General features: G+C 39.3%; 1 protein-coding gene across 1 annotated transcript in view; it reads right to left on the reverse strand.

Annotated features, from left to right (window-relative positions):
* Nucleotides 1–27,263, reverse strand: part of LOC150083210 (inactive tyrosine-protein kinase RYK-like) — a 479,651-nt gene that overhangs the window by 444,320 nt on the left and 8,068 nt on the right. The window contains exon 2 of the mRNA XM_090378435.1: nucleotides 6,898–7,025. Within this exon, the coding sequence (XP_090234561.1) occupies nucleotides 6,898–7,025 (128 nt within the window). The remainder of the gene's footprint in view (nucleotides 1–6,897; nucleotides 7,026–27,263) is intronic.

Genomic DNA, 27,263 nt, shown 5'->3' on the forward strand with positions numbered 1-27,263 from the left:
TCATTTATAAATACAGAAAACAATAATGGACCCAACACTGAGCCCTGAGGGACTCCACTAATAACATCAGTCCACGATGAGCAGTGTCCATTGATTACCACTCTCTGTCTTCTCCCCCTCAACCACCCCTTTATCCATAGCAGCAATTTGCCTCCAATGTCACACTGCTCCAATTTGTGTAGCAGTCTTCCATGTGCAACAGTATCAAAAGCCTTTCTAAGATCCAAGTATATAATATCAAAGTTATTCCCTGCATCCAGTTCTTTTGTGACTGCATCATAGTATCCAATCAAGTTGGTCAGGCATGACTTCCCCTTAACAAATCCATGCTGTGTCTGAGCTATAACTGAAGTCTTGTCTAAATGATCCTGCAGTGCTTCTTTAACCAGTGCCTCCATTAATTTTCCTGGAACAGAAGTTAAGCTCACAGGTCTATAATTACTTGTGTCAGCCTTTGATCCTCCTTTGTGAATTGGGGTCACATTTGCACATTTCCAGTCTATGGGTACCTCCCCTGAGTCCAAGGAAGCTCTCATAATTATGGCTAAGGGTTTGCTTACTTCCTTTGCTGCCTCCTTTAATATAACTGGATAGATCCCATCCACCCCGGGTGCCTTTCTTGTGTTTATCTTCAACAGTTTCTCCTCCACTTTACTCCCAGTTATTTCAAGATTCTGTAGCTTACTGCTAGAGTTGAATACACCTCTGGCATTCCCCTTGCTGAATAACTCCTCATGTGTGAATGTCGATGCAAAATATTCATTTAGTTTGTTAGCTACCTGAGCAGGATCATCAACAGTTGACCCATCAATATCAAGTGGACCAATCTGATTCATCCCCTTCCTTCTAGAGTTTACATAAGTAAAGAACTCTTTGCTGTTTTTCTTTGCATCCCTTGCCAAGGATTTCTCATAATCTGCCTTCGCCTGCCTAACCTCCTTTGTAACTTGGTTGCATATCAACTTGTATCTATCATAGGCTTCTGTGTCATGTGTTAATTTGTAAGTATCCCATGCATTTTTCTTCTCTGCCATATGCCTCATTAGTTCATCTGACATCCATTTTGGCCTAAACCTTGAACAATATTTCTTAGTTGGTATGTAAAGCCTAGTAGCTTCCAAGATAAGTTCTTTGAATGCTTCCCATTTTGAATTTGCTGTTGGTAACATCATCAGTTGGTCCCACTGTATAGAATTTAAATACTGTCTCAGTCCATCGTAGTCGCCTTTACGGAAGCAATAACCCTTCCCTTTACCCCTAATGGTAGTTACCTCTTTCAGTAAATCCCACTTCAGCACACTGTGATCACTGCCACCTAGTGGTTCATTTATCTGCAGATTCTTAATGCATGAAGAATCACTGCTGATAATCAAATCAAGAGTATTACTCCCTCTAGTTGCCTCCCAAACATGCTGATGTAGAAAACAATCATCCAATAAATCCACAAAAGCCCTGCTAGTGTGTGAGTAACCAGCTCCCAAATTCCAGTCAATATCTGGGAAATTAAAATCTCCCATTATAAGACTCTCTGATTTACTGGCCCACTCTATTTCCCTGTACAGTTCCTTATTATACTCATCAGAGTCATTAGGCCTATAGCACACTCCTACTCTCAATTTTGATCTCCCAATGCTTATGTCACACCAAACTGACTCAACACTGCACTGTCCAGCGATGTCGACTGGCTTCACTTCCTTGGTTTTTATGTGTTTCTTAACTAATAGCATAACCCCTCCCCCCTTCCTATCCTGTCTATCCTTTCTGTAGACGTTGTACTCCCCAAATTGCATTTCTGCATCCCTTATATCTGTGTGACACCACGTCTCTGATATCCCAACAATATCTGCCTTTGATGTTTTGAGCAATACCTCAAATTCATCAAATTTATTTACTAAACTCCTAGCATTGGTGTACATGCAAGTATACCTGCACCTGTTTCTATTCTTAGCTACCCTAACACAACCCATGTGTTTACTTGTACCGCAATGGCTCCCAGCAGTCTCTGAAATACCATGCATCTTGTTTTTCAGGCTTCTGCTCATTCTAATAGAAGCAGTGCAAGAATCTCTTTCACCTCTGCCAGTGGCTACTGTCAATCTATTGGTCTTTGTCTCCCCCCCAAGCTAGCAGTTTTCCGACCCACCTAACACTGCCTCAATAGCATCAGCAAATATTCTTGCACCCTTTCTATAAGTGTATCCCATCCCTGTAGAAGCAATCTCTCCTGTTAACAAGTACATTCCAGGCTGAAAAAAATTCTACCCCTTGAGCGTTGCACAATCTTTCCAGGGCCGAATTGATTGACAAGGCTCTCATCATATACTCCCTCCTATCGTGTCTGGGCAGAATTGCAGACACTTTCAAATTCAACCCTAATTCTCGGCTTTTGTTCAACAGTGACCTGTACTTGTTAAGTAATTCTGCTGGTCTCCTACTCCTAATATCGTTAGTGCCAACGTGTACAACTATATCACCTTTTGTGCCCTTAAAAGATGATATTCGCTCTACAATGTCATCAACCTTTGCCCCTGGCAGACATACCCTGGTCCTGTTCCACCTATCTTTTTTACAAAGCATGTTCCCCGTTTCCCTGACAATAGAGTCACCAACAACTACTAGTTCCTTCGGGACCAGCGCATTCTGCCTTGGGGGTTGTCTCTGTGTCACGCGATGCCCAAGTGCAAGCTCTGGCGTTGATGTGGGCAGCTGAGAGCTTGATGGGCCCCTCAATTTAGTTTCTTCGAGGGCTCTGCCTTCGAGTGGATCTGCCTTAACGGAAACTGCATTTTACTGGGTTAAGTAGGTTGTTTTGGACTAGAAACCAGGTTAGGCGGGCATTGATATTTTTTTCCAGGACCTTACTTAAACAGCTGGTGAGTGCAATAGGTCGATAATGTTGTGTATTTGTAGGATCTTTTCCTGGTTTTGGAAAAGCCAAAACATAAGTGTGATGCCATTTGTCTGGGAAGGCATTCTCTTTGAAAATTCTGTTATAAAGAAGTAACAATATCTTAAGGACTGGTTCAGTAAGTTGTGCTATTATGATGTAGTGTATTCCATCTGGTTCTGCTGCACTGAGTTTAGTGGTGGCTAAAGCATGATGCAATTCTGACATTGTGAAGGGGAGATTGTATGCAGCACTAGATGCTGATTCGAAGTTGATGGAATGTTTCTCGGCCTGTGCCTTGTGTAACTGAAAAGGAGGCCCGTAAGATGTCGTGGCTGAGATTTTCATGAATGATTCACCCAATGTATTCGCAATCTCCACAAGTGTTGGAACATCACAACTGTCTACAGTGAGTATGGGAAGGTTGATGTGTGGATGTTTTGAGTACATATGTCGTATTTTGGCCCATATCGCTTGCACTTTTGCAGTTCTTTTAATTGTAGAGGCAAAACGTCTCCATGCTTCTCTTTTGCTGGTCTGCCTAATACGTTTTGCTTTTGCCTGAGCCTGTTTAAAGCAGATGAGATTTACAGTTGTTGGAAACTTCCTGAATATATTTCATGCTCTGCTCTTTAATTTTTTAGCTGCACTGCATTCATTATTCCACCACAATTTTGAGCGTGCTGATATTTTGTTGGATTGCTTAGGAATCGTTTTTTCTGCTGCCTGTAGTATTTGGTTAGATATATATATTCTGTAGACAAGTTTATGGATGTTTGCTGGACCTGCTTTTCTTCTAGTATTGCTAGTTGCTTGTATATATCCCATTTTGCTTTTAAAAAGTTCCATTTGACAGTTCTGTTAGAAAACTGAGGGACGTTTTTATCAATCTGGCATATCACTGGTTAATGGTCACTACCCAGTGGATTGCTATGAATAGTCCATCTAAATAGAGGATATATGGATGAGCACAGAGAGACGTCAATAGCTGAAGTAGATCCTGTATGTAAATGGTTATATAAGTGTGTGCACCATTATTGAGAGTAATCAGATTGTGCTGGTCAAGTAATTTTTCTATAATTTGTCCATGTTTTGATTTCCCCATAACAGATGATGAATGTTTGATGAAGTAGGGCTGAGGAAGCTGTACCACTAGTTCTTCTAGGTCAGCATACCTTATATTTTGATTAGGGGGTAAGTATAGCGAGATGATAGTCAAGTCAAAGTTAACGTTGACTCATACTGCAACTGTCTCAAGGTTTGTTTTTAATGGAAATGATTTGGAGGGTATTTGAATGTTGATTATCAACGCTATACCTCCATGTTGCAGATTACTAAGGTTGTTTACAACACGATCTTGTCGATGAATTATGTAGTTCTGGAGAGAAACACTTATATGTGGCGTTAGATTGGTTTCCTGCAGGCAGAGGGCAATAGGATCATATTGTGTGAGGAGATGTTGTATGCCATTTAAATTGCTGCAATATCCTCTACAATTCCACTGCAGAAATGTAAGCATTATCTGGGTTTAATAGATTTGTTTTTGAGAGGCTAAAGGTTTGTTTCACTCAGGTTTCCCTTTCTTTGGAAAGGAGGGTTTTCCCATGTCCATATCCTTGTTAGTGAATAGTTCTAATACCTGTTCATCTTGTTGTGAGCTATCTTCTAAGTCCATCCTGTCTGTTTGATTGGCATCAGAAGTGGGTACTGTATTGTTTTGCTGTGGGGTGTCATCTGGTTGTACAGTAATTAGCATATTTATAGCATATTTATACTTTTTTGCTTGCTGTTTGGTTTGGTGGAATGGTGGCCAATACTGACCTTGCCCAGTCAGATAGTGATTCATTTGGTGGTATGGTTACCACTGTTTGGGTTGCAATCGATATTGGTTTTTTGGTTACTTGAGCATAGGTTGGTTTATTGGCATTCAGGGCTGGAAATGACTTTGTGGCCTCTTAGTAGGTGACATTGTGTTCAATTTTGTACTGCTGTACATTTTTTTTACGTTTCCAGAGGGGACACTCCTTGGAAAATACCGGATGGGCTTCTTTGCCGTTAGGACAACTTGGTGTTTTCGTGGTGCAATCAGTATTCCTGAGTTTTTTTTTTTTTGTTAGTTGTTCGCACATCGGCTTCTGTGGCCATAATGCACCTCCCAAAGTTTTGTATTTTACTGTGATCCAAGCCAGAGGCAGGATTCGAACCCATGACCTTTGGGTTGCCAGGCAGGCACTTTACTCACCTGGCTAGCCCGGTCGGCCTTGAAGAGATGCAATTATTTACAACATGAAAAGTCGCAACTATTTACATCATATGGAAACAGTATATATAACATCAGGAGTTGGTTTCCAGACATCTTCAAGCTTTAAAGAAAAGCAATAATTTACAACATAATTTACAGCAAATATAGCATTTACCATTACTAAGTAATTCCTAGTATTTTTTCATATTAGGAAAGATTATGAAATTAAGAATTTAGAAATTGGGGAATAATTTTAGGTATTTTTTCATATTAGGAAACAGGTGAAAGTCCAATGGTGCTAGATCACCATTGGAATAGTTCAAGATTTCAAAGCCACACTCGTGAAGCATGGCCATGCAATGACAGACTCATGAGTAGGCAGCTGTCCTGGTGAAACGACTTTTTTTTTGAGTTTTCCTCAGCATGTCTTTGATGTTATGCAATGGCTCATGAGGTCTGTTTATGCCCCTGTGATTGTCTGGCCTCTCTGAAAATAATCATCTAGCAACATTCCATGAGCATCCTATAAAACCAATGTCATCACCTTGCCAGTAGAAGGAATTGACCTGGCTGTCTTTGGACAGGAGATATGCAGTGTTTCCACTGTTTGGACTGCTCCTTTGTCTTTTGCTGAAAGTGATCGACCCAAGTCTCATCCATGGTCCCAAACCTTGCGAGGAAATCTGCTGGATCTGCTTGAAAATTATGCAAATGTTCACTTGATTTAACTCTTGTGCATTTTTGATATACTGTCAACAATTTTTATAGCACTGTTTTTATAGCAAGAACCGATTATTATAGGGCATCTCGTATGTACACTTGTACACATGAGATGACCAAAATGCTGGAAACTGATGAAATAACAAGCACTTAAACCTGCATGGAGTTTAATCTGCCATTAATTTTTTAAAGAATTACAGATTATTCTCAGATGCTTTGTGGTATTTCTTGCACCACTTCTTTAGCGATTTACTTGTTAACTTTTTTAGTGATTCACGTAACAGTCATAATTTGCATAAAGTTGTTAATTTGATTACACATCTCAGGTTTAGTCAAGAATTAATTAACAAATAGCTATTACCAAACATTGGGTAAAGATTACTATAATCACCATAATATTCTTTAATCTTGTAGTAGGCACATCAATTTATTTTTAATTCATACTAAAAACATTTTAAAATTATTTTTTAGATATCAGTCAATCACTTTCACCACTTGCCTGTAACTACTACTCTAAAATTAAGTAATTCCACATAAACTATACTTTTATCTATAATCTCGTGTTTGCAATTACTGGCTCATCATTAATGATTTGATATTTTACATATGAGCTATATTGGTATCTGCTGCTTTGTATGGTACACTTTTCATATTTTCCCACATACAGGTTCTCTCATATACTACTTTCACTCCTTGGTCTGTTTACTTAATTACAACACACACATTCACACTAAACTCTGTTAAACTCCACAAGTTTCATGTTACAACAATAGTTTGTTCATCGATACACCCTGGTTATTCCAAGTATGCCGTTTTCAATTACATTTTTACCAGGAAATGTTCGTAACTTCTCAAGTTAATGTTAACATAATTAACAAATTAATGTAATTCTATACTTCTCTATATGAACTCTCTTTTCACAGTCATCTTTAAATAATAACAACTAGTGGCTTAATTCAACAATTTATAAAAACAGATTTTGTATAAGTATAAATTTATATTATTATGTGATTTAATGAAGTTTAGGTATAAATTTCAATGTACTTACAGGAACTGATCGAAGACTTTGCCAAGTAAAATGTAATTCAGAAATATGGTCTGGTATAACAACAACAAAGCCAAGGGCATAATCGTTAACATGGCCATCTCGTACATAATGCAACTCAGCTTTAAGACCTAGATATATATTGCTTGTTAATTTTCATAAATAAAGGAATAAACAATGTATAAAAAACTTTTGAAACAATTGAAACAATTTAAACTTAACCCTTCAAAAAACAAGTACCTGTACCTGTTTTTTGAAGGGTACCTATGCCACCTGGTGTTTTTCTGGATTAAAATCGATACTACCCCCACCTCAGAACAATAACTCTGCCACATCAAGCCTATAAAATTAACACACCAACACAAATTGTACAATAAAATGAAATGAAAATTACAACAGACGAACATTTATTAATATTTGGAGTAATGTAATGGGAAAAAAAAGCATAAATAAAAAAAATTTCCGCAAACTGTATGTATATATATATACATCAGTAATACCCCGAAGTTACGCGATAGGTGGGTCCGACGAAAATCGCGTAAGTCGAATTCGCGTAAGTCGGGGTACAACTTTGTATATAAATACATATAAATTTTGCTTAATTGGGACCAAGGACTAACAAAAACACTAGTTTAGAAGAAAAATATTGATAAAATTGCAGTTCTTTATACATATTAATACAAAATATGTATTAAAAAATAAATGACTTACGTTAAAAAGTTATTTCGATGTCGATGGCTTCATAAAATCTAACAAATTCGTCTGACGACACAGAGACTTCTTTTTTTCACGCAGAATTTCTTCGTAGCAAGCTAATAATTTTTTTATTCCTTGCTTTGTAGCTATAACGCGTTCTTCGTTGGAGTCTATGTTTTCTAAAATTTTTAAGCCCTTTTCAATTGAGCCCTTTTCAATTTTCAACCTGTCAAGTTTGCAATTGTCATGTGCTTTTCGCCGTTGCTTCGTTTAGGCCTGTAGCACGTGCAATATCACATGGTCTTTCATTTCGCTCAAAGCGTTTCACAATTTCATATTTTTTTCTCTATCGACAGAGGCGGACTAGCCATAAGCCTTACCCGGGAAATCCCGGTGGGCCGCAGGCCGGTGTGATTTTGGCCATAAACCGTAGTATGAGGCCACTATAAATTTTCTCGGATAAGAATTTTTGATCCAGTCCGCCTCTGTTTATCGATAATTGCTTTTCTTTTTCTCTCTGAATCTGCAGTGTCTTCACCAGGACGCTTCCTTTTCACACCTTTTAATTAAGTATTTTACTCATTTTTAGGGAATAAAGCACAATTACAAAACGAGGAGGCACGCTTGATACGCATAAACAAAGCTGCGCGCATGTAGCAACTGAATAAACAACACCATAAAGGCAGAGATACACTATTAACACCTCACATTTCTAGGGGTTACTACCATAAAACAATAAAAATCCAGTTGCGTTTCGGCTAGTGAAATCTGTTATAAACTGGTAGTAAACTCGATCTAATTGCATTTGCGATTATACCGATAGCTGGAATTGTGTTGGTTTTTACGTTATTATGGTGAAATGTGTTTCCCCTTCACTGATATAAAAAACATAAAAGCAGCAAAGTTGAATTTTGTTCATCTTTCGCTCTCATTCTCCGCCGTCGCACCGTATATCGATAACATATGAAAAACGACCTTGAAGATAGTGGGCGGCAGCGTTGCCAAACGAAAAAATCAAGAACCGCGTAACTCCGAGTTCGCGTAAGTCGGGGTAGCGTAAGTCGGGGTATTACTGTATACACATATATAATAATCCAATATATATATATATATATATATATATATATATACACATAAAATAAAAACCATAGCCCTGTTGTCTAAGAATTCTTTAACCAGTTTACAACAATGTTCACTGCTCTTCATGCTTAGTATTCATAGCATATATATAATATATATTGGATTTCACCTAGTTTCCACCTCTATGTTTATGGTGCAGTGAGTTCTTGGTTTGTTTAGTGCTATGGCCTCTTTCCTTTCAGATTCTAGAGGCATAACTGAAGCAACCATCTGGATAAGTAGCTTCATCACCTATTGACTGGCTTATGAAATGCCATTTGTCTGTCATGATTTTTCCCCCCTGTTAATTGTATATGTCATACTTCACAGTTTAGATCTCAGCTAACTCAGATGGTTCTGGCCCAACATATCTGTACCAGAAAAATTTGTATTTTAATTTTTAGCCATAATGAAAGATATCACTTTTCATTTTTTTTGTTCTGTATTATTGATAAATTTAAATTTCTTTGCCATTTCTGTTCTACTTACTAGAATACCAAGTACATTTTGCATGCAGTTCTCAATTGAATTACATGATATTTCACACTATTGTATGTTAAGCTGAGTCTCTTCGATATCTTTATTTTTTACTTTTTTTGATTCTAAATTATTGTTGGCCTTTGCCTGTTCTTTTGAATTCCTAATTTTAACTTAATTTCATGGCCACTACACTTAATCATTAAAATTTTTATTTCTCTGATACTACCACTACTACTACTACTATTAAAAAAATAAAACGAAAAAGAAAGAAAAAATATTATATTTATATATGTATATAAAATGAGGGTTGCACCAAAAGTAATACGAAAAAAAAAATTTTCTTGGGTACATTTAGGGTTGCCAAATTTTAAAATTAAAAAAAGGAGGTTATAATTCAACATAATAATTATAAAAATATACTTTTAAAAAATATTTCATAAATAAATATATATTTAGACATACAGGTCAATATCAAGCAAACTTAAATTTCTTTGACTCATATGTTTTTCAGTTAAAATGTGTTTGATAAATTCACTTTTTCTTTCGCTGATCATTGTAGATTTTTAATATGGGAACACAACAAACAAAAAAACACTAATTGTCAATATCCGTGTGTGTCCCCTACATCACAGTAGATCAAGCTACTATTAACATAACAGATGGAAAAAAAAAAAATCATAAGTGGGTAAGTATGAATGCCACAAACCAATAAGATATTACTTAATAGAATTCTTATCTATCTCATCAAATTTGCTTCAGAACCAGGTTCTTTTACGTTCACACAGAAAAATGCCTACATGATATGTAACAAGCACTGAGTGGTATTTGGCATGTAATACAATAGATATTGGATAAGATTTACTCATGTCTTTAAATATAACTCCATTAAGATAATAAGAGCTGATAAAGGCAATACTACTGTCAGAGTAAATAGAAAAGATTACATTAACCAAGTAACAGACAGTATTAGTTCAATTTGTTTTAACTTAGTTTACCTTCTGTTCCAAGGAAAATAATGGAGTCACTGGTTAAAGAAACATTACAGGATCTTGTCTGACCAATTTGATTGGACACTACGATGTGGATACAAAGGAACTAGATGCAAAAAATAATTTTGATATCATATACACTGTACTTGGATTTCGGGAAAGCTTTTGATACTATTGCACAGGGAAGAATACTGTACAAATTGGAGCAACATGACATTAACAGCAAGTTGCTACTATGGATAAAGGGATGGTTGAGTGAAAGAAGACAGAGTGGTAACCAATGGACATTGCTCTTTAGCATTAGCATTAGCATTAGCATTAGTAGAGGCATTTGATGCAAGAAAGCAAGCTTATGCAGCATCAGCCAAAAAAAAAAAAAAAAAAGTAACATAAATAAATAAAAATAACCACTTCCACTTCACCCCTCTGTTCGTTCGAAATACCTGTCCAGCTGAGCCTTAAACTTATTTAGGCTATCAACTTCCACGACAAGGGATGGAAGTCTGTTCCACCCACCAACCACCCGCTGGCTAAAGGCAAATTTCCGCACATCTATCCTACATCTGTCTTTCCTCAATTTGAATTTATGCCCTCTCAGGTGATTTTTCTGAGCTAGAGGAAGAATCCCATCAGCATTGAGCATGCTCAAACCATTCAAGGCTTTGTACACCTCTATCAGATCACCCCGCTGGTGCCTAGTTTCCAGACACTGTAATTTGCAAAACTTAAGCCTTTCTTCGTAAGAGAACCCCTTTGTCCCATTCACCAATCTAGTTGCCCTTCTCTGTACTCGTTCCAGCAGCTCTACATCCTTCCTGAAATGAGGCCTCCAGGCCTGTATACAGTACTCTAGGTGTGGCCTGACCATTGCCTTATACAAGGGAATAATCACCTCCTTATCCCTGCTAGAAAAATTTCTATATATCATTGACAATACACCATGAGCTACTCTTGCAGCTCGTCTGCACTGCTCAGAGAACTTCATATCTGCCTGCACCACCACCCCCAGGTCCCTTTCATTCTCTACCACTGTCAGTGTAGTACCACAGAGTTGATACGTTGCTCTGGGGTTGCTGTTTCCCATATGTAGTACTTTACATTTGTCAATGTTAAACTTCATTTGCCACCTCGAAGCCCATCTGCTCAACCTTTCCAAATCCTGTTGCAGCAGCATAGTGTCAGTAGTGTCCTTGACAACCCTGCCAACCTTTGTATTGTCTGCAAACTTGGACATTAAGCCTGATATACCATCATCAATATCATTTATAAATACAGAAAACAATAAAGGCCCCAATACTGAACCCTGAGGGACTCCACTAATAACATTAGTCCACGATGAGCAGTGTCCATTGATTACCACTCTCTGTCTTCTCCCCCTCAACCACCCCTTTATCCATAGCAGCAACTTGCCTCCAATGCCACACTGCTCCAATTTGTGCAGCAGTCTTCCATGTGCAACAGTATCAAAAGCCTTTCTAAGATCCAAGTATATAATATCAAAGTTATTCCCTGCATCCAGTTCTTTTGTGACTGCATCATAGTATCCAATCAAATTGGTCAGGCAAGACTTCCCCTTAACAAAACCATGCTGTGTCCTAGCTATAACTGAAGTCTTGTCTAGATGATCCTGCAGTGCTTCTTTCACCAGTGCCTCCATTAATTTTCCGGGAACAGAAGTTAAACTCACAGGTCTATAATTACTTGTGTCAGCCTTTGATCCCCCTTTGTGAATTGGGGTCACATTTGCACATCTCCAGTCAATGGGTACCTCCCCTGAGTCCAAGGAAGCTCTCATAATTATGGCTAAGGGTTTGCTTACCTCCTTTGCTGCCTCCTTTAATATAACTGGATAGATCCCATCCACCCCAGGTGCCTTTCTTGTGTTTATCTTCAACAATTTCTCCTCCACTTTGCTCTCAGTTATTACAAGATTCTCTAGCTTACTGCTAGAGTTGAATACACCTCTGGCATTCCCCTCGCTGAATAACTCCTCATGTGTGAATGTCGATGCAAAATATTCATTTAGTTTGTTAGCTACCCGAGCAGGGTCATCAACAGTTGACCCATCGATCTCAAGTGGACCAATCTGATTCATCCCCTTCCTTCTAGAGTTTACATAAGTAAAGAACTCTTTGCTGTTTTTCTTCGCATCCCTTGCCAAGGATCTCTCGTAATCTGCCTTCGCCTGCCTAACCTCCTTTGTAACTTGGTTACAGATCAACTTGTATCTATCATAGGCATCCGTGTCACGTGTTAATTTGTATGTATCCCATGCATTTTTCTTCTCTGCCATATGCCTCATTAGTTCATCTGACAACCATTTAGGCCTAAACCTTGAACAATATTTCTTAGTTGGTATGTAAAGCCTAGTAGCTTCCACGATAAGTTCTTTGAATGCTTCCCATTTTGAATTTGCTGTTGGCAATATCATCAGTTGATCCCACTGTATAGAATTTAAATACTGTCTCAGTCCATTGTAGTCGCCTTTACGAAAGCAATACCCCTTCCCTTTACCCCTAATGGTAGTTACCTCTTTGAGTAACTCCCACTTCAGCACACTGTGATCACTGCCACCAAGTGGTTCATTTATCTGCAGATTCTGAATGCATGAAGAATCACTACTGATAATCAAATCAAGAGTATTACTCCCTCTAGTTGCCTCCCGAACATGCTGATGTAGAAAACAATCATCCAATAAATCCACAAAAGCCTTGCTACTGTGTGAGTGACCAGCCCCCAAATTCCAGTCAATATCTGGGAAATTAAAATCCCCCATTATAAGACTCTCTGATTTACTGGCCCACTCTATTTCTCCGAACAGTTTCTTATTATACTCATCAGAGTCATTAGGCCTATAGCACACTCCTACTCTCAATTTTGATCTCCCAATGCTTATGTCACACCAAACTGACTCGACACTGCACTGTCCAGCGATGTCGACTGGCTTCACTTCCTTGGATTTTATGTGTTTCTTAATTAATAGCATAACCCCTCCTCCCTTCCTATCCTGTCTATCCTTTCTGTACACATTGTACTCCCCAAATTCCAGTTCTGCATTTCTTATATCTGTGTGACACCACGTCTCTGAAATCCCCACAATATCTGCCTTTGATGTTTTGAGCAATACCTCAAATTCATCAAATTTATTTACTAAACTCCTAGCATTGGTGTACACACAAGTATACATGCACCTGTTCTTTTTCTTAGCTACCCTAACACAACCCATGTGTTTACTTGTACCCCAATGATTCCCAGCAGTCTCTGAAATATCCTGCATCTTATTTTCCAGGCTGCGGCTCATTCCAATAGAAGCAGTGCAAGAATCACTTTCACCTCTGCCAGTGGCTACTGTTAATCTATTAGTCCTTGTATCCCCCCAATCTAGCAGTTTTCCGACCCACCTAACATTGCCTCGATAGCATCAGCAAACATTCTTGCACCCTTTCTATTTAAGTGTATCCCATCCCTGTAGAAGCAGTCTCTCCTGTTAACAAGTACAGACCAGGCTGAAAAAAAATTCTACCCCTTGAGCCCTGCACAATCTTTCCAGGGCCGAATTGATTGACAGGGCTCTCATCATATACTCCCTCCTATCGTGTCTGGGCAGAATTGCAGACACTTTCAATTTCAACCCTAATTCACGGCTTTTTTTCATCAGTGACCTGTACTTGTCAAGTAATTCCGCCGGTCTCCTACTCTTAATGTCATTAGTGCCAACGTGTACAACTATATCACCTTTTGTGCCCTTAAAAGATGATATCCGCTCTACAACGTCATCAACTTTTGCCCCTGGCAGACATACCCTGGTCCTATTCCACCTATCCTTTTTACAAAGCATGTTTCCCGTTTCCCTGACAATAGAGTCACCAACAACTACTAGTTCCTTTGGGACCAGCGCATTCTGCCTTGGGGGTTGCCGCTGTGTTTCGCGATGACCAAGTGCAAGCTCTGGCATTGGTGTGGGCAGCTGAGAGCTTGATGGGCCCCTCACTTGTAATCCTTCGAGGGCATCCACCCTATCCTTCAAGCTCTCATATAGGCATCTATGTGGACAAATATTATCAGAGGAGTCCCCCAGGGTTCGGTGTTGGGTCAAATGTTATTTTCTGTATTTATCAGTGATAGAGATGAAGGTATATGAGGCTTCATGTCCAAGTTTACAGACAATACGAAGGCTAGCAGGGTTGTTAATGACAGTGTGCTACTGCAACAGATCTAGAAAGGTTCGGCAGATAGGCTGAGGGGAGGCAACTGAAGTTTAACACTGACAAATGCAAGAGTAACCCCAGAGTGAGGTACCAACTATGCAGTACAACACTCAAGGTAATGGAAATGAAAAAGACCTGGGGGTAATTGCACAGTCAGATATGAAGTTTTCGGAACAGTGCAGACAGCCAGAGAAGCGCCATTGAGCCTTGTCGATGATACACAGGAACTTCAAAGGATAAGGAGGTGATTATTCCTTTGTATAAGACAATAGTCAGGCCACACCTTGAGTGCTGCATACAGGTTTGGACACCTCATTTTAGGAAATTATGTAGAACTGCTCAAACGGGTACAGAGAAAGGCAACAAGATCAGTGGGGGAACAAAGGAGTGCTGTTAGCAAGAAACACTTAAGCTCTTCAAACTGCAGCATTTGGATACTAGGCACCTCCAAGGCGATTGAGGTATATAAGGCCTTGAATAGTTTGAGCAAGTTCAATGCTGATGGGATTCTCATCTTGCTCAGATCAAGCACTGGAGGAGGCATATATCAAAATTGAGGTTATTTGTTATTTTGTTTTTAAAGGAGCATTAGCAACTAAGGCCATATTGCTCCGGGAATATGCGGTGGTCATTCCCTGACCTTTCCGCATCCTCCGTATTTGGTGGTCACGGGCTCAAACCCCATTCTAATTAAGAAGCGTGTGCTACACACTGCTGCTCCTGCCCACAGAGGCGCCATTTAAAATTGAGGAAATACCGTTGTAGAATAGATATTAGCATTAGCAAAGGCACATGATGCAAGAAAGCAAGCTTACAGAGCATCAGCCAAAAAAAAAAAAAAAAAAAAACCCTTATTTCACCCATCCACTCGCTCCAAATGTTTGTCAATTTCTGCCTTGAATCTATTTTAGTTATCAACTACTACGACAGATGGAAGTTTGTTCCAGCAATCAACCACCAGCTGGCTAAAGGCAAACTTCCCCACATCTATCCTATAACCGTCTTTCCTCAATTTGAATTTATGCCCCTCTCAGGCGATTATTCTGAGCAAGAGGAAGAATCCCATCAGCAATGAGCATGCTCAAACCATTCAAGGCTTTATACACCTCAATCAGATCACCTTGCAGGTACCTAGTCTCCAGACACTGTAATATGCATAATTTAAGCCTTTCTTCGTAAGAGCAACCCTTTGTTCCGTTCACTAATCTTGTTGCCCTTCACTATACTCGTTGCAACAGCTCTACATCTTTCTTAAATTAAGGCCGCCAGACCTGTATACAGTACTCAAGGTATGGCCTGACCATTGCCTTCCACGAGGGGATAATCACCTCCTTATCCCTACTAGAAATATTCCTGTATATAATTGACAAGACACCATGAGGTACTCTTGCAGACCGTCTGCACTGCTCAGAAAACTTCATGTCTTCTGCACAATTACCCCCAGGTCCTTTTCATTCTCTACCACTGTCAGTGTGGTACCATAGAGTTGATACGTTACTCTGGGATTACTGTTTCCCATATGTAGTACTTTACATTTGTCAATGTTAAACTTCATTTGCCACCTCTCAGCCCATCTGCTCAACTTTACTAGATCTTGTTACAGTAGCGTACTGTCATTAGTGCCATTAAGAACCCTGTCAACCTTCATATCATCTGCAAACTTGGACATTAAGCCTAATATACCATCATCAATATCATTTATAAAAAAGAAAACAACAATGGACCCAACACTGAAGCCTGAGGGACTCCACTAATAACATTAGTCCAGGAAGAGCAGTGTCCATTGATTACCACTCTGTCTTCTCCCACTCAATCATTCCTTTATCCATAGCAGATATTTGCCTCCAATGCCACACTGATCCAATTTGTGCAGCAGTCTTCCATGTGCAACAGTATCAAAGGCCTTTCTAAGATCCAAATATATGATATCAAAGTTATTCTTTGCATTCAGTTCCTTTGTGGCTACATCATAGTATCCAATCAAATTGGTCAGACAAGACTTCCCCTTAATAAACCCATACTCTGTCCGAGCTATAACTAAAGACTTGTCTAGATGATCCTGCAATGCTTCTTTAACCAGTGCTTCCATTAATTTCCATGGAAGAGAAGTTAAACTAACAGGTCTGTAATTACCTGTCTCCCTTTGATCCTCCTTTGTGGATTAGGGTCACATTTGCACATCTCCAATCCATGCATATCTCCCCCGAGTCCAGGGAAGCTCTCATAATTATGGCTAAGAGTTTGTTTATTTCCTTTGCCGCCTCCTTTAATATAACTGGATAAATTCCATCCAACCCAGGTGCTTTTCTTAAGTTTATGTTCAACAAATCATCCTTCACTTTACTCTCAGTTATTACAAGATTATCTAGCATACTTCCAGGGTTTAATACACCTCTGGAATTCCCCTCCTTGAATATCTCCTCTGTGTGAATGAAGATGCAAAATATTCATTAAGTTTGTTAGGTACCTGAGCAGGATCACCAACAGTTGACCCATCGATATCAAGTGGACCAATCTGATTCATCGCCATCCTTCTAGAGTTTACATAAGTAAAGAACTCTGCTGTTATTCTTTGCATCCTTTGTCAGAGATTTCTCGTAATCTGCCTTTGACTGCCTAACCGCCTTTGTGACTTAGTTACAGACCAGCTTATATCTATCATAGGCTTCTGTGTCACCTGTTATTTTAAATATATTCCATGCATTTTTCTTCTGTCACATGTCCCATTAGTTCATCTAATATCCATTTAGGCCTAGAACAATATTTCTTAGTTGGTGTGAAAAGCCTAGTAGCTTTCAAAATTAATTCTTTGAATGCTTCGCATTCTGCATTTGCTATTGGTAACATCTTCAGTTGGTTCCACTATATAGAATTTAAATACTGTCTCAGACCACCGGTTGTCACCTTTATGAAAGCAAAAACCCTTCCCTTTAACCTTGATGGTAGTTACCTCTTTGAGGAAATCCCACTTCAGCACTCTGTGATCACTGCCACCTAGTGGTTCCTTTAACTGCAGATTCTTAATGCATGAAGAATCACTACTGATAATCAGATCAAGAGTATTACTCCCTCTAGTTGCCTCCCAAACATGCTGCTGCTGTAGGAAACAATCATCCAATAAATCCACAAAAGCCTTGCTAGTGTGCGAGTGACCAACAACAAATTCCAGTCAATCTCTGGGAAATTAAAATCCCCCATTATAAGACACAGTGATTTACTGGCCCACTCTATTTCTCTGCACAATTGCTCATTATACTCATCACATTCATTAGGCTTATAACACACACACATCTACTCTCATTTTTCCTTTCCCAGTTCTTATGTCACACCAAACAGACTCAACATTGCATTGTCCACCCACATGAATTGGATGCACTTCCTTAGATTTTAAGTGTTTCTTAACTAACAGCATAACCCTTCCTGTCCTGTCTATCCTTTCTGTATACATCATCCTCCACAAATTCCAATTCTGCATTACTAATGTCTGTGTGACTCCACATCTCTGATATCCCAACAATATCTGCCTTTGATGTTTTGACTAGCACTTCAAGCTCATCGAATTTATTAACTATACTCCTAGCATTGGTGCACATGCAATTATACATGCACCTGTTTCTATTCTTAGTTACCCTAACACAGCCCATGTATTTTACTTGTTCCACTATGACTCCCAGCAGTCCTGGAAATCGCCATTGCCTTGCTTTCCAGGCTGCTGCTAAATTGCGTTTCAACAGAAGTAGTGCAAGAATCACTTTCACCTCTGCCAGCAGCTACTATTAATCTATTAGTTTGTATATCCCCCCCCAAGCTAGCAGTTTTCCGACCCACCTAACTCTGCCTCGATAGCATCAGCAAATATTCTTGCACCCTTTCTATTTAAGTGTATTCCATCTCTGTAGAAACAGTCTCTCCTGTTAACAAGCACAGACCAGGCTGAGAAAAATTCCCCCTCTTGAGCCTTGCACAATCTCTCCAGGTCCGAACTGATCGACAACGCTCTCATCATATACTCCCTCCTAATGTGTCTGGGAAGTATTGCAGACACTTTCAAATTCAACCCCAGCTCCCAGCTTTTTTTTTCAGCATTGACTTGTACTTGTTAAGTAATTCCGCTGGTCTCCTACTCTTAATATCATTAGTGCCAACGGGTACAACAATATCACCCTCTGTGCCCTTAAAGATATCTGCTTTGTCCTGTTCCCCGTTTCCCTGACAATAGAGTCACCTACATCAACTAGTTCCTTTGGGACTAGCACATTCTGCCTTGGGGGTTGCCGCTGTGTTGCATGATGTTCAAGTGCAAGCTGTGGCATTGATGTGGGCAGCTGAGAGCTTGATGGGCCTCTCAATTTAAATTCTTCAAGGGCATCCACCCTGTTCTTCAAGCTCTCATATAAGCCCATAACAATGCTGAGTTGGCGCCCGATTTCCTCACTCTCCTTACATCGCACGCACACACACAAAGACATTCCCCTTGGCAATATCATGTTCCATTCCCGATTGCTCCACAAACATCAAACAAGCAGTGCACTTCAATAGACTGTGATTCATAGGACAACCACCCCCTCAGTTCTTCCTTGAGCCACAGCACTTCCATTAGTTTGAGCCTTTTCTTTGCTGCTCTGAGTCATGATTTCTATTCAAGTTCATTAAAATTCCAATACAAAATATAATCCTAAACTCATATCCCAATGCAGTTATAACACTATATATGTATTTCTGTATTGAATATTATCTCTCAGTTACGTTATGACTTTCTTATCCCCTGTCAACTTATATGTACTAATTTATGATGTTATGTTTGTAAAAACTAGGTCGCTATATTTATTTAGTTAAAAAAGTACAATTCAATTGACAATGAAATTTAATAAGATTAATAAATTTTACTGATTAACTGATACTACTATACTCGCTATCCAGTTTTCCGTTAAATCTTACGATATCTAGTTCGGTGCACACGTATCATATAACAATGGCGGCAAGTTACGAACGGTTAATCTACGGGCACAAAGTATTATTTACTTTCCAAATTGCACTACCTAAATTTAAAATAAACCACAGAGCTTGACTAGGTCTCTAAGCTACTTATAGAAAATAATTTAATCTAACAATTAAGTCAATAAAGCAGCTAAATATAATTATATGCAGACATTTGCCTTTAGCCAGAGTATGGTTGATTGCTGGAACAGACTTCCATCTGTTGTTGTGGAAGTTGATAGCTTAAATAAATACAAGGAAGAACTGGCAAATGTTTGGAGAGAATGAATGGGTAAAATGGGAAGGGTTTTATTTTATTTTATGGCTGATGCCTTTGTACAGTCTTCCATGTGCAACAGTATCAAAAGCCTTTCTAAGATCCAAATATATATCAAAATTATTCTTTGCATCCAGTTTGTTTGTGACCACATCAGAGTATCCAATCAAATTGGTCAGACAAGACTTCCCCTTACAAACGCATGCTGTGTCCGAGCTATAACTGAAGTCTTGTCTAGATGACCCTGCAGTGCATTTTCTGTTCCAAGATTGATTACCACAACAGAGAGTGGTAATCAATCTTGGAACAGAAATTAAACTAACAGGTCTGTAATTACTTGTGTCACCCTTTGATCCTTCTTTGTGAATTGGGGTCACATCTGCAGTCCATGGGTACCTCCCCTAAGTCCAAGGAAGCTCTCATAATTATGGCTAAGGTTTGCTTACTTCCTTTGCTGTCTCCTTTAATATAACTGGATAGATCCTATCCACCTCGTGTGGATGGGATCTATCCAGTTATTATGCCTTTCTTATGTTTATGTTTAACAATTTCTCCTCCACTTTGCACTCAGTTATTACAAAATCATCTAGTTCACTGCCAGAGTTTAATTCACCTCTGGCATTCCCCTCCCTGAATAACTCCTCATGGCCTATAACAGCTTGCCTTTCTTGGATGTTCTAGTGCAGTGGTTCTCAAACTTTGTGCCTCCGCACATTGGTGTGCCGTGACCCTTTTCAAGTGTGCCGCAAGATTAGGAAAAACTACTACAGAGTTCAATGGCAATCACTAAGTGTGCCGTGAATATGCATCCTTTAACTTCAAGTATGACTTGAGTGACAAAAGACTGATAACCACTGTTCTAGTGACTAAGGAGAAAGCCAGGTTATATTCTCACGAGTACAGAAAGCAGATAAATTCAGGCCGATCATAAACTTTGCATCTAATTCATCCACATAAAATCGAAACAGGTATAATTATTAATTGAACATATGAAAATTGGAAATAACGACAAAAACAGTATAATGGAAGAAATCAGAACTATTAAAGGATTATTAAATAATGGGCACAAAATGTAATATTTAATTACATTTTGTAATTAAATGTAATTAAACAAGACTACAGATAAATATTTTAACAACACAACCAACAGTACAATATGAACTGCTAGAGAGCATTAGTAATTCCTTACATAAAAGATATTGGCAAAAAACAAAAGGAATCCATAAAAAGTATAGCCTTAAAGTGATCTTTAAGCCAATTAATAAGAGGGAAGATGGGGGCTGGTTCAAAGATCCAACACTAGAGCATAATAGAAGCAATACAACTTACAAAAATGTGTGAATGTGGCAAAGTTTACAAAGATGACACAGAATGACTATTTGAAATGCACACAGATGAACACAACCAACACGGGGCCACACTAAAGAATCAGAATTGCCAGACCAGGCATATAGAGATAGCAACTTTATGGTAATAAGGAAGGAAAGAGACTTTGAAAAAAGAAAATTAAGCTTTTAAAATTAGAAATTTAGCCAGATGTCTTTGACCAGAAACAAGGGGAGAAATATATGAGTGGGAGACAACTGAGAGTGGTAATCAATGGATACTGCTCTTTATGGACAAATGTTATTAGTAACATTTTAATGTTATCAGGGTTATCATTATATTTAATGTTATCATTTTAATGTTATTAGTAACATTTTAATGTTATTAGTAACAGTTATCAGGGTTCAGTGTTGGGACCATTGTTTTATCAATGTTACTGATGAAGGTATATCGAGTTTGCAGATGATACATGGGTTGGCAAGGCTATTAATGACAGTAAAGACATTATGCTACTACAATTGGATCTAGATAAGTTGGGAAAATAGGCTGAGAAGTGGCAAATTGACAAATGCAAAGTACTACATATGGATAGCAAAAGCCAAAGAGAAACATACCAACTGTGTGGTACTACACTCAGGGAAGTTTTTTGAAAAAGACCTGGGGGTAATTGTGCTGTTGTTGTTATTTGGTTTTTAGGAGCATTAGCAACTAAGGCCATATTGCTCAGGGGATATGCTGTGGTCATTCCCTGACCTTTCCACATCCTCCATATTTGGTGGTCACAGGCTCGAACCCCAGTCTAATCAAGAAGCGTGTGCTACGAACTGCTGCTCCTGCCCACCTGGATAGGCAGACGCCATGGGTAATTGTGCAGTCAGATATGAAGTTTGCTGAGCAGTGCAGACGAGCTGCCAGGTCAGGTCATGGAGTCTTGTCAATGATATATGAGAATTTTGCTAGCAGGGACAGGGAGGTGATTATCTGTTATACAAGGCAATGGTCAGGCCACACCTTGAGTACTGTGTACAGGTCTGGAGGCCTCATTTTAGGAAGGATGTAGAGTTGCCAGAACGAGTACAAAGAAGGGCAACAATATTGGTGAGGGGAACAAAATGGTGCTCTTACCAAAAAAGGCTTAGGTTCTGCAAATTGCAGCCCCTGGAGAGAAGGCACCTGCGAGGTGATCTGATTGAGGTGTAATTTTTTTATTTTATGAAAACCCCAAACACGAGAGGTATTAGAACCTATAGTACTTAGTACTGTGCTTGGGTAGGAGGAGGTTGAGAAGAAGAAAGAAGATATTTGTTGACATTAGACTTGAACTTCTGTAGATTGTAATTTTCAGGAAACACATATGAAGGAAGGTTGTTCCAGAAAACGGCAGTTGAATGAATAAATGTAGAAGATGAAACGTTGGTTCTGTGAGTTTGAAGTTGAAGAGTAAATGGATGTTGGCTGGTGACGGCACGTGTTCGGACTGTTTTGAAAGAAAGAGCAGGAATTATAGGCCAATTCAGAAGAACAGTGCCCATGGAAGTGCCTGTAGAAGAGGCATGCAGCAGAAACAGTACGTCTATGAGACAGCGAGTGGAGACTTATTATCAACAAGATACATAACAGGTAACCATTAACAGTGAATCTGAGAGCAGAACAATGAACACGTTAGATAACAATATGAAATCCAACAGGAAGATAAACATTGATATACATTTAAAAATTAAAATCATATGTACAAAAGAGGATTGCATTAAGTTAAGTTAGCGGTAAAATTAATAATAAATTAATTAATTAGAGAATAGAAAAATGATTTTAAAAATATTAATAAACTACAATATTTAGATAAGAGCTAGTCATTTTGCATTTGAAGAGAAGAGGCAAACTTATGGCTGGAGTTGATCAGTGATTGGGGGTTGTCAAAGAAGTCAATGAGAGAGTCATTTGCTGATTTTGTTCAGTAGACTGAACTTCACAAAGTCCGTAGTGACACAGTCAAGGCGAAACGGTGTAAGGTTCCTAACTAGTCTACAAGGATCATTGAGGTTTATTTTACTGAAGATATCAGGTGCTTCATAAGTTCCAGTGAGTACTTTCGCTAGACGGGTGATGTCAGCAATAACTCTTCTAGTGCACAGAGGACTCGGATAAAAGTAATCATACAGCGATTCATAGTACGCTGTGTGATAAAATAGAGGATTATGAAACGTAAATGGCACCTCGGTAGCCAGGTGGGCAGTGTGTAGCACACTGCTTCTTGATAAGACCAGGGTTCGAACCCGTGACCACCAAATACGGAGGATGTGGAAAGGTCAGGGAATGACCACTGCATATCCCCGGAGCAATATGGCCTTAGTTGCTAATGCTCCTAAAAACCAAATAACAAAACAAACAAAACAGAACATAAGGTAACGGACAAAATTTTTTTGGACTGCTTCAATTTTGTTAATTAAAGTTTTCGTGTGAGGATTCCAGATGGGTGGGCTAAATTCAAGAATATGGAGAACTATAGTTTTTAGCATTAGCATTAGTAGAGGCATTTGATGCAAGAAAGCAAGCTTATGCAGCATCAGCCAAAAAAAAAAAAAAAAAAAAAAAAACTCACTTCCACTTCACCCCTCTGTTCGTTCAAAATACCTGTCCAGCTGAGCCTTAAACTTATTTAGGCTATCAACCTCCACCACAAGGGATGGAAGTCTGTTCCACCAACCAACCACCCGCTGGCTAAAGGCAAATTTCCGCACGTCTATCCTACATCTGTCTTTCCTCAATTTGAATTTATGCCCTCTCAGGTGATTTTTCTGAGCTAGAGGAAGAATCCCATCAGCATTGAGCATGCTTAAACCATTCAAGGCTTTATACACCTCTATCAGATCACCTCGCTGGTGCCTAGTCTCCAGACACTGTAATTTGCAAAACTTAAGCCTTTCTTCGTAAGAGCACCCCTTTGTTCCATTCACTAATCTTGTTGCCCTTCTCTGTACTCGTTCCAGCAGCTCAACATCCTTCTTGAAATGAGGCCTCCAGACCTGTATACAGTACTCTAGGTGTGGCCTGACCATCGCCTTATACAATGGAATAATCACCTCCTTATCCCTGCTGGAAAAATTCCTGTATATCATTGACAATACTCCAAGAGCTCCTCTTGCAGCCCGTCTGCACTTCTCAGAGAACTTCATATCTGCCTGCACAACCACCCCTAAGTCCCTTTCATTCTCTACCACTGTCAGTGTAGTACCACAGAGTTGATACGTTGCTCTGGGGTTGCTGTTTCCCATGTGTAGTACTTTACATTTGTCAATGTTAAACTTCATTTGCCACCTCTCGGCCCATCTGCTCAACCTTTCCAGATCCTGTTGCAGCAGCATAGTGTCCGTAGTGTCCTTGACAACCCTGCCAACCTTTGTATCGTCTGCAAACTTGGAAATTAAGCCGGATATACCATCATCAATATCATTTATAAATACAGAAAACAATAATGGACCCAACACTGAGCCCTGAGGGACTCCATTAATAACATTAGTCCACGATGAGCAGTGTCCATTGATTACCACTCTCTGTCTTCTCCCCCTCAACCACCCCTTTATCCATAGCAGCAATTTGCCTCCAATGTCACACTGCTCCAATTTGTGTAGCAGTCTTCCATGTGCAATAGTATCAAAAGCCTTTCTAACATCCAAGTATATAATATCAAAGTTATTCCCTGCATCCAGTTCTTTTGTGACTGCATCATAGTATCCAATCAAGTTGGTCAGGCAAGGCTTCCCCTTAACAAAACCATGCTGTGTCTGAGCTATAACTGAAGTCTTGTCTAAATGATCCTGCAGTGCTTCTTTAACCAGTGCCTCCATTAATTTTCCTGGAACAGAAGTTAAGCTCACAGGTCTATAATTACTTGTGTCAGCCTTTGATCCTCCTTTGTGAATTGGGGTCACATTTGCACATTTCCAGTCTATGGGTACCTCCCCTGAGTCCAAGGAAGCTCTCATAATTATGGCTAAGGGTTTGCTTACTTCCTTTGCTGCCTCCTTTAATATAACTGGATAGATCCCATCCACCCCGGGTGCCTTTCTTGTGTTTATCTTCAACAGTTTCTCCTCCACTTGACTCCCAGTTATTTCAAGATTCTGTAGCTTAGTGCTAGAGTTGAATACACCTGTGGCATTCCCCTCGCTGAATAACTCCTCATGTGTGAATGTCGATGCAAAATATTCATTTAGTTTGTTGGCTACCTGAGCAGGATCATCAACACTTGACCCATCAATATCAAGTGGACCAATCTGATTCATCCCCTTCCTTCTAGAGTTTACATAAGTAAAGAACTATTTGCTGTTTTTCTTTGCACCCCTTGCCAAGGATTTCTCGTAATCTGCCTTCGCCTGCCTAACCTCCTTTGTAACTTGGTTGCATATCAACTTGTATCTATCATAGGCTTCTGTGTCATGTGTTAATTTGTATGTATCCCATGCATTTTTCTCCTCTGCCATATGCCTCATTAGTTCATCTGACATCCATTTTGGCCTAAACCTTGAACAATATTTCTTAGTTGGTATGTAAAGCCTAGTAGCTTCCAAGATAAGTTCTTTGAATGCTTCCCATTTTGAATTTGCTGTTGGTAACATCATCAGTTGGTCCCACTGTATAGAATTTAAATACTGTCCCAGTCCATCGTAGTCGCCTTTACGGAAGCAATAACCCTTCCCTTTACCCCTAATGGTAGTTACCTCTTTGAGTAAATCCCACTTCAGCACACTGTGATCACTGCCACCTAGTGGTTCATTTATCTGCAGATTCTTAATGCATGAAGAATCACTGCTGATAATCAAATCAAGAGTATTACTCCCTCTAGTTGCCTCCCGAACATGCTGATGTAGAAAACAATCATCCAATAAATCCACAAAAGCCCTGCTAGTGTGTGAGTAACCAGCCCCCAAATTCCAGTCAATATCTGGGAAATTAAAATCTCCCATTATAAGACACTCTGATTTACTGGCCCACTCTATTTCCCTGTACAATTCCTTATTATACTCATCAGAGTCATTAGGCCTATAGCACACTCCTACTCTCAATTTTGATCTCCCAATGTTTATGTCACACCAAACTGACTCCACACTGCACTGTCCGGCGATGTCGATTGGCTTCACTTCCTTGGCTTTTATGTGTTTCTTAACTAATAGCATAACCCCTCCCCCCTTCCTATCCTGTCTATCCTTTCTGTAGACGTTGTACTCCCCAAATTGCAGTTCTGCATCCCTTATATCTGTGTGACACCACGTCTCTGATATCCCAACAATATCTGCCTTCAATGTTTTGAGCAATACCTCAAATTCATCAAATTTATTTACTAAACTCCTAGCATTGGTGTACACGCAAGTATACCTGCACCTGTTTCTATTCTTAGCTACCCTAACACAACCCATGTGTTTACTTGTACCGCAATGGCTCCCAGCAGTCTCTGAAATACCATGCATCTTGTTTTTCAGGCTTCTGCTCATTCTAATAGAAGCAGTGAAAGAATCTCTTTCACCTCTGCCAGTGGCTACTGTCAATCTATTGGTCTTTGTCTCCCCCCAAGCCAGCAGTTTTCCGACCCAACTAACACTGCCTCGATAGCATCAGCAAATATTCTTGCACCCTTTCTATTTAAGTGTATCCCATCCCTGTAGAAGCAATCTCTCCTGTTAACAAGTACAGTCCAGGCTGAAAAAAAATTCTACCCCTTGAGCCTTGCACAATCTTTCCAGGGCCGAATTGATCGACAAGGCTCTCATCATATACTCCCTCCTATCGTGTCTAGGCAGAATTGCAGACACTTTCAAATTCAACCCTAATTCTCAGCTTTTGTTCAACAGTGACCTGTACTTGTTAAGTAATTCTGCCGGTTTTATAAAGGACGACAGCATATCTGTAGTTTTTAAACTTGTAGGTGTTCCGTTTTATAAATCCAAGTGTTTGCCGTTAGCCAGCAGATAGTTGATTGGTGGAACAGACTTCCATCTTTTGTTGTGGAAGATAATAGCCTAAATAAATTTAAGGCTCAGCTGGACAGGAATTTGGAATGAATGGAGGGATGAAATGGGAGGGGTTTTTTTTTTTTTTTGTTGGTTTTTTTGGCTGATGCTGTATAAGCTTGCTTTCTTACATTGTATGCCTCTACTAATGCTAATATAGGGGAACCATGGAATGGGCTTTTCAACAATAAAATTAAGTGCTTAAAATTAAGTAATTAGTATTAGTAATGGCCATGTGGTGCAAGGAAGCCTAATGCTTATGCTGCACCAACCAAAAAAAAAAAAAGAAAAA

Source organism: Mastigoproctus giganteus, chromosome 7 (genome assembly GCF_048544385.1).
Source record: "Mastigoproctus giganteus isolate SK-2022 chromosome 7, ASM4854438v1, whole genome shotgun sequence".
Taxonomy (NCBI): Eukaryota; Metazoa; Arthropoda; class Arachnida; order Uropygi; family Thelyphonidae; genus Mastigoproctus; species Mastigoproctus giganteus.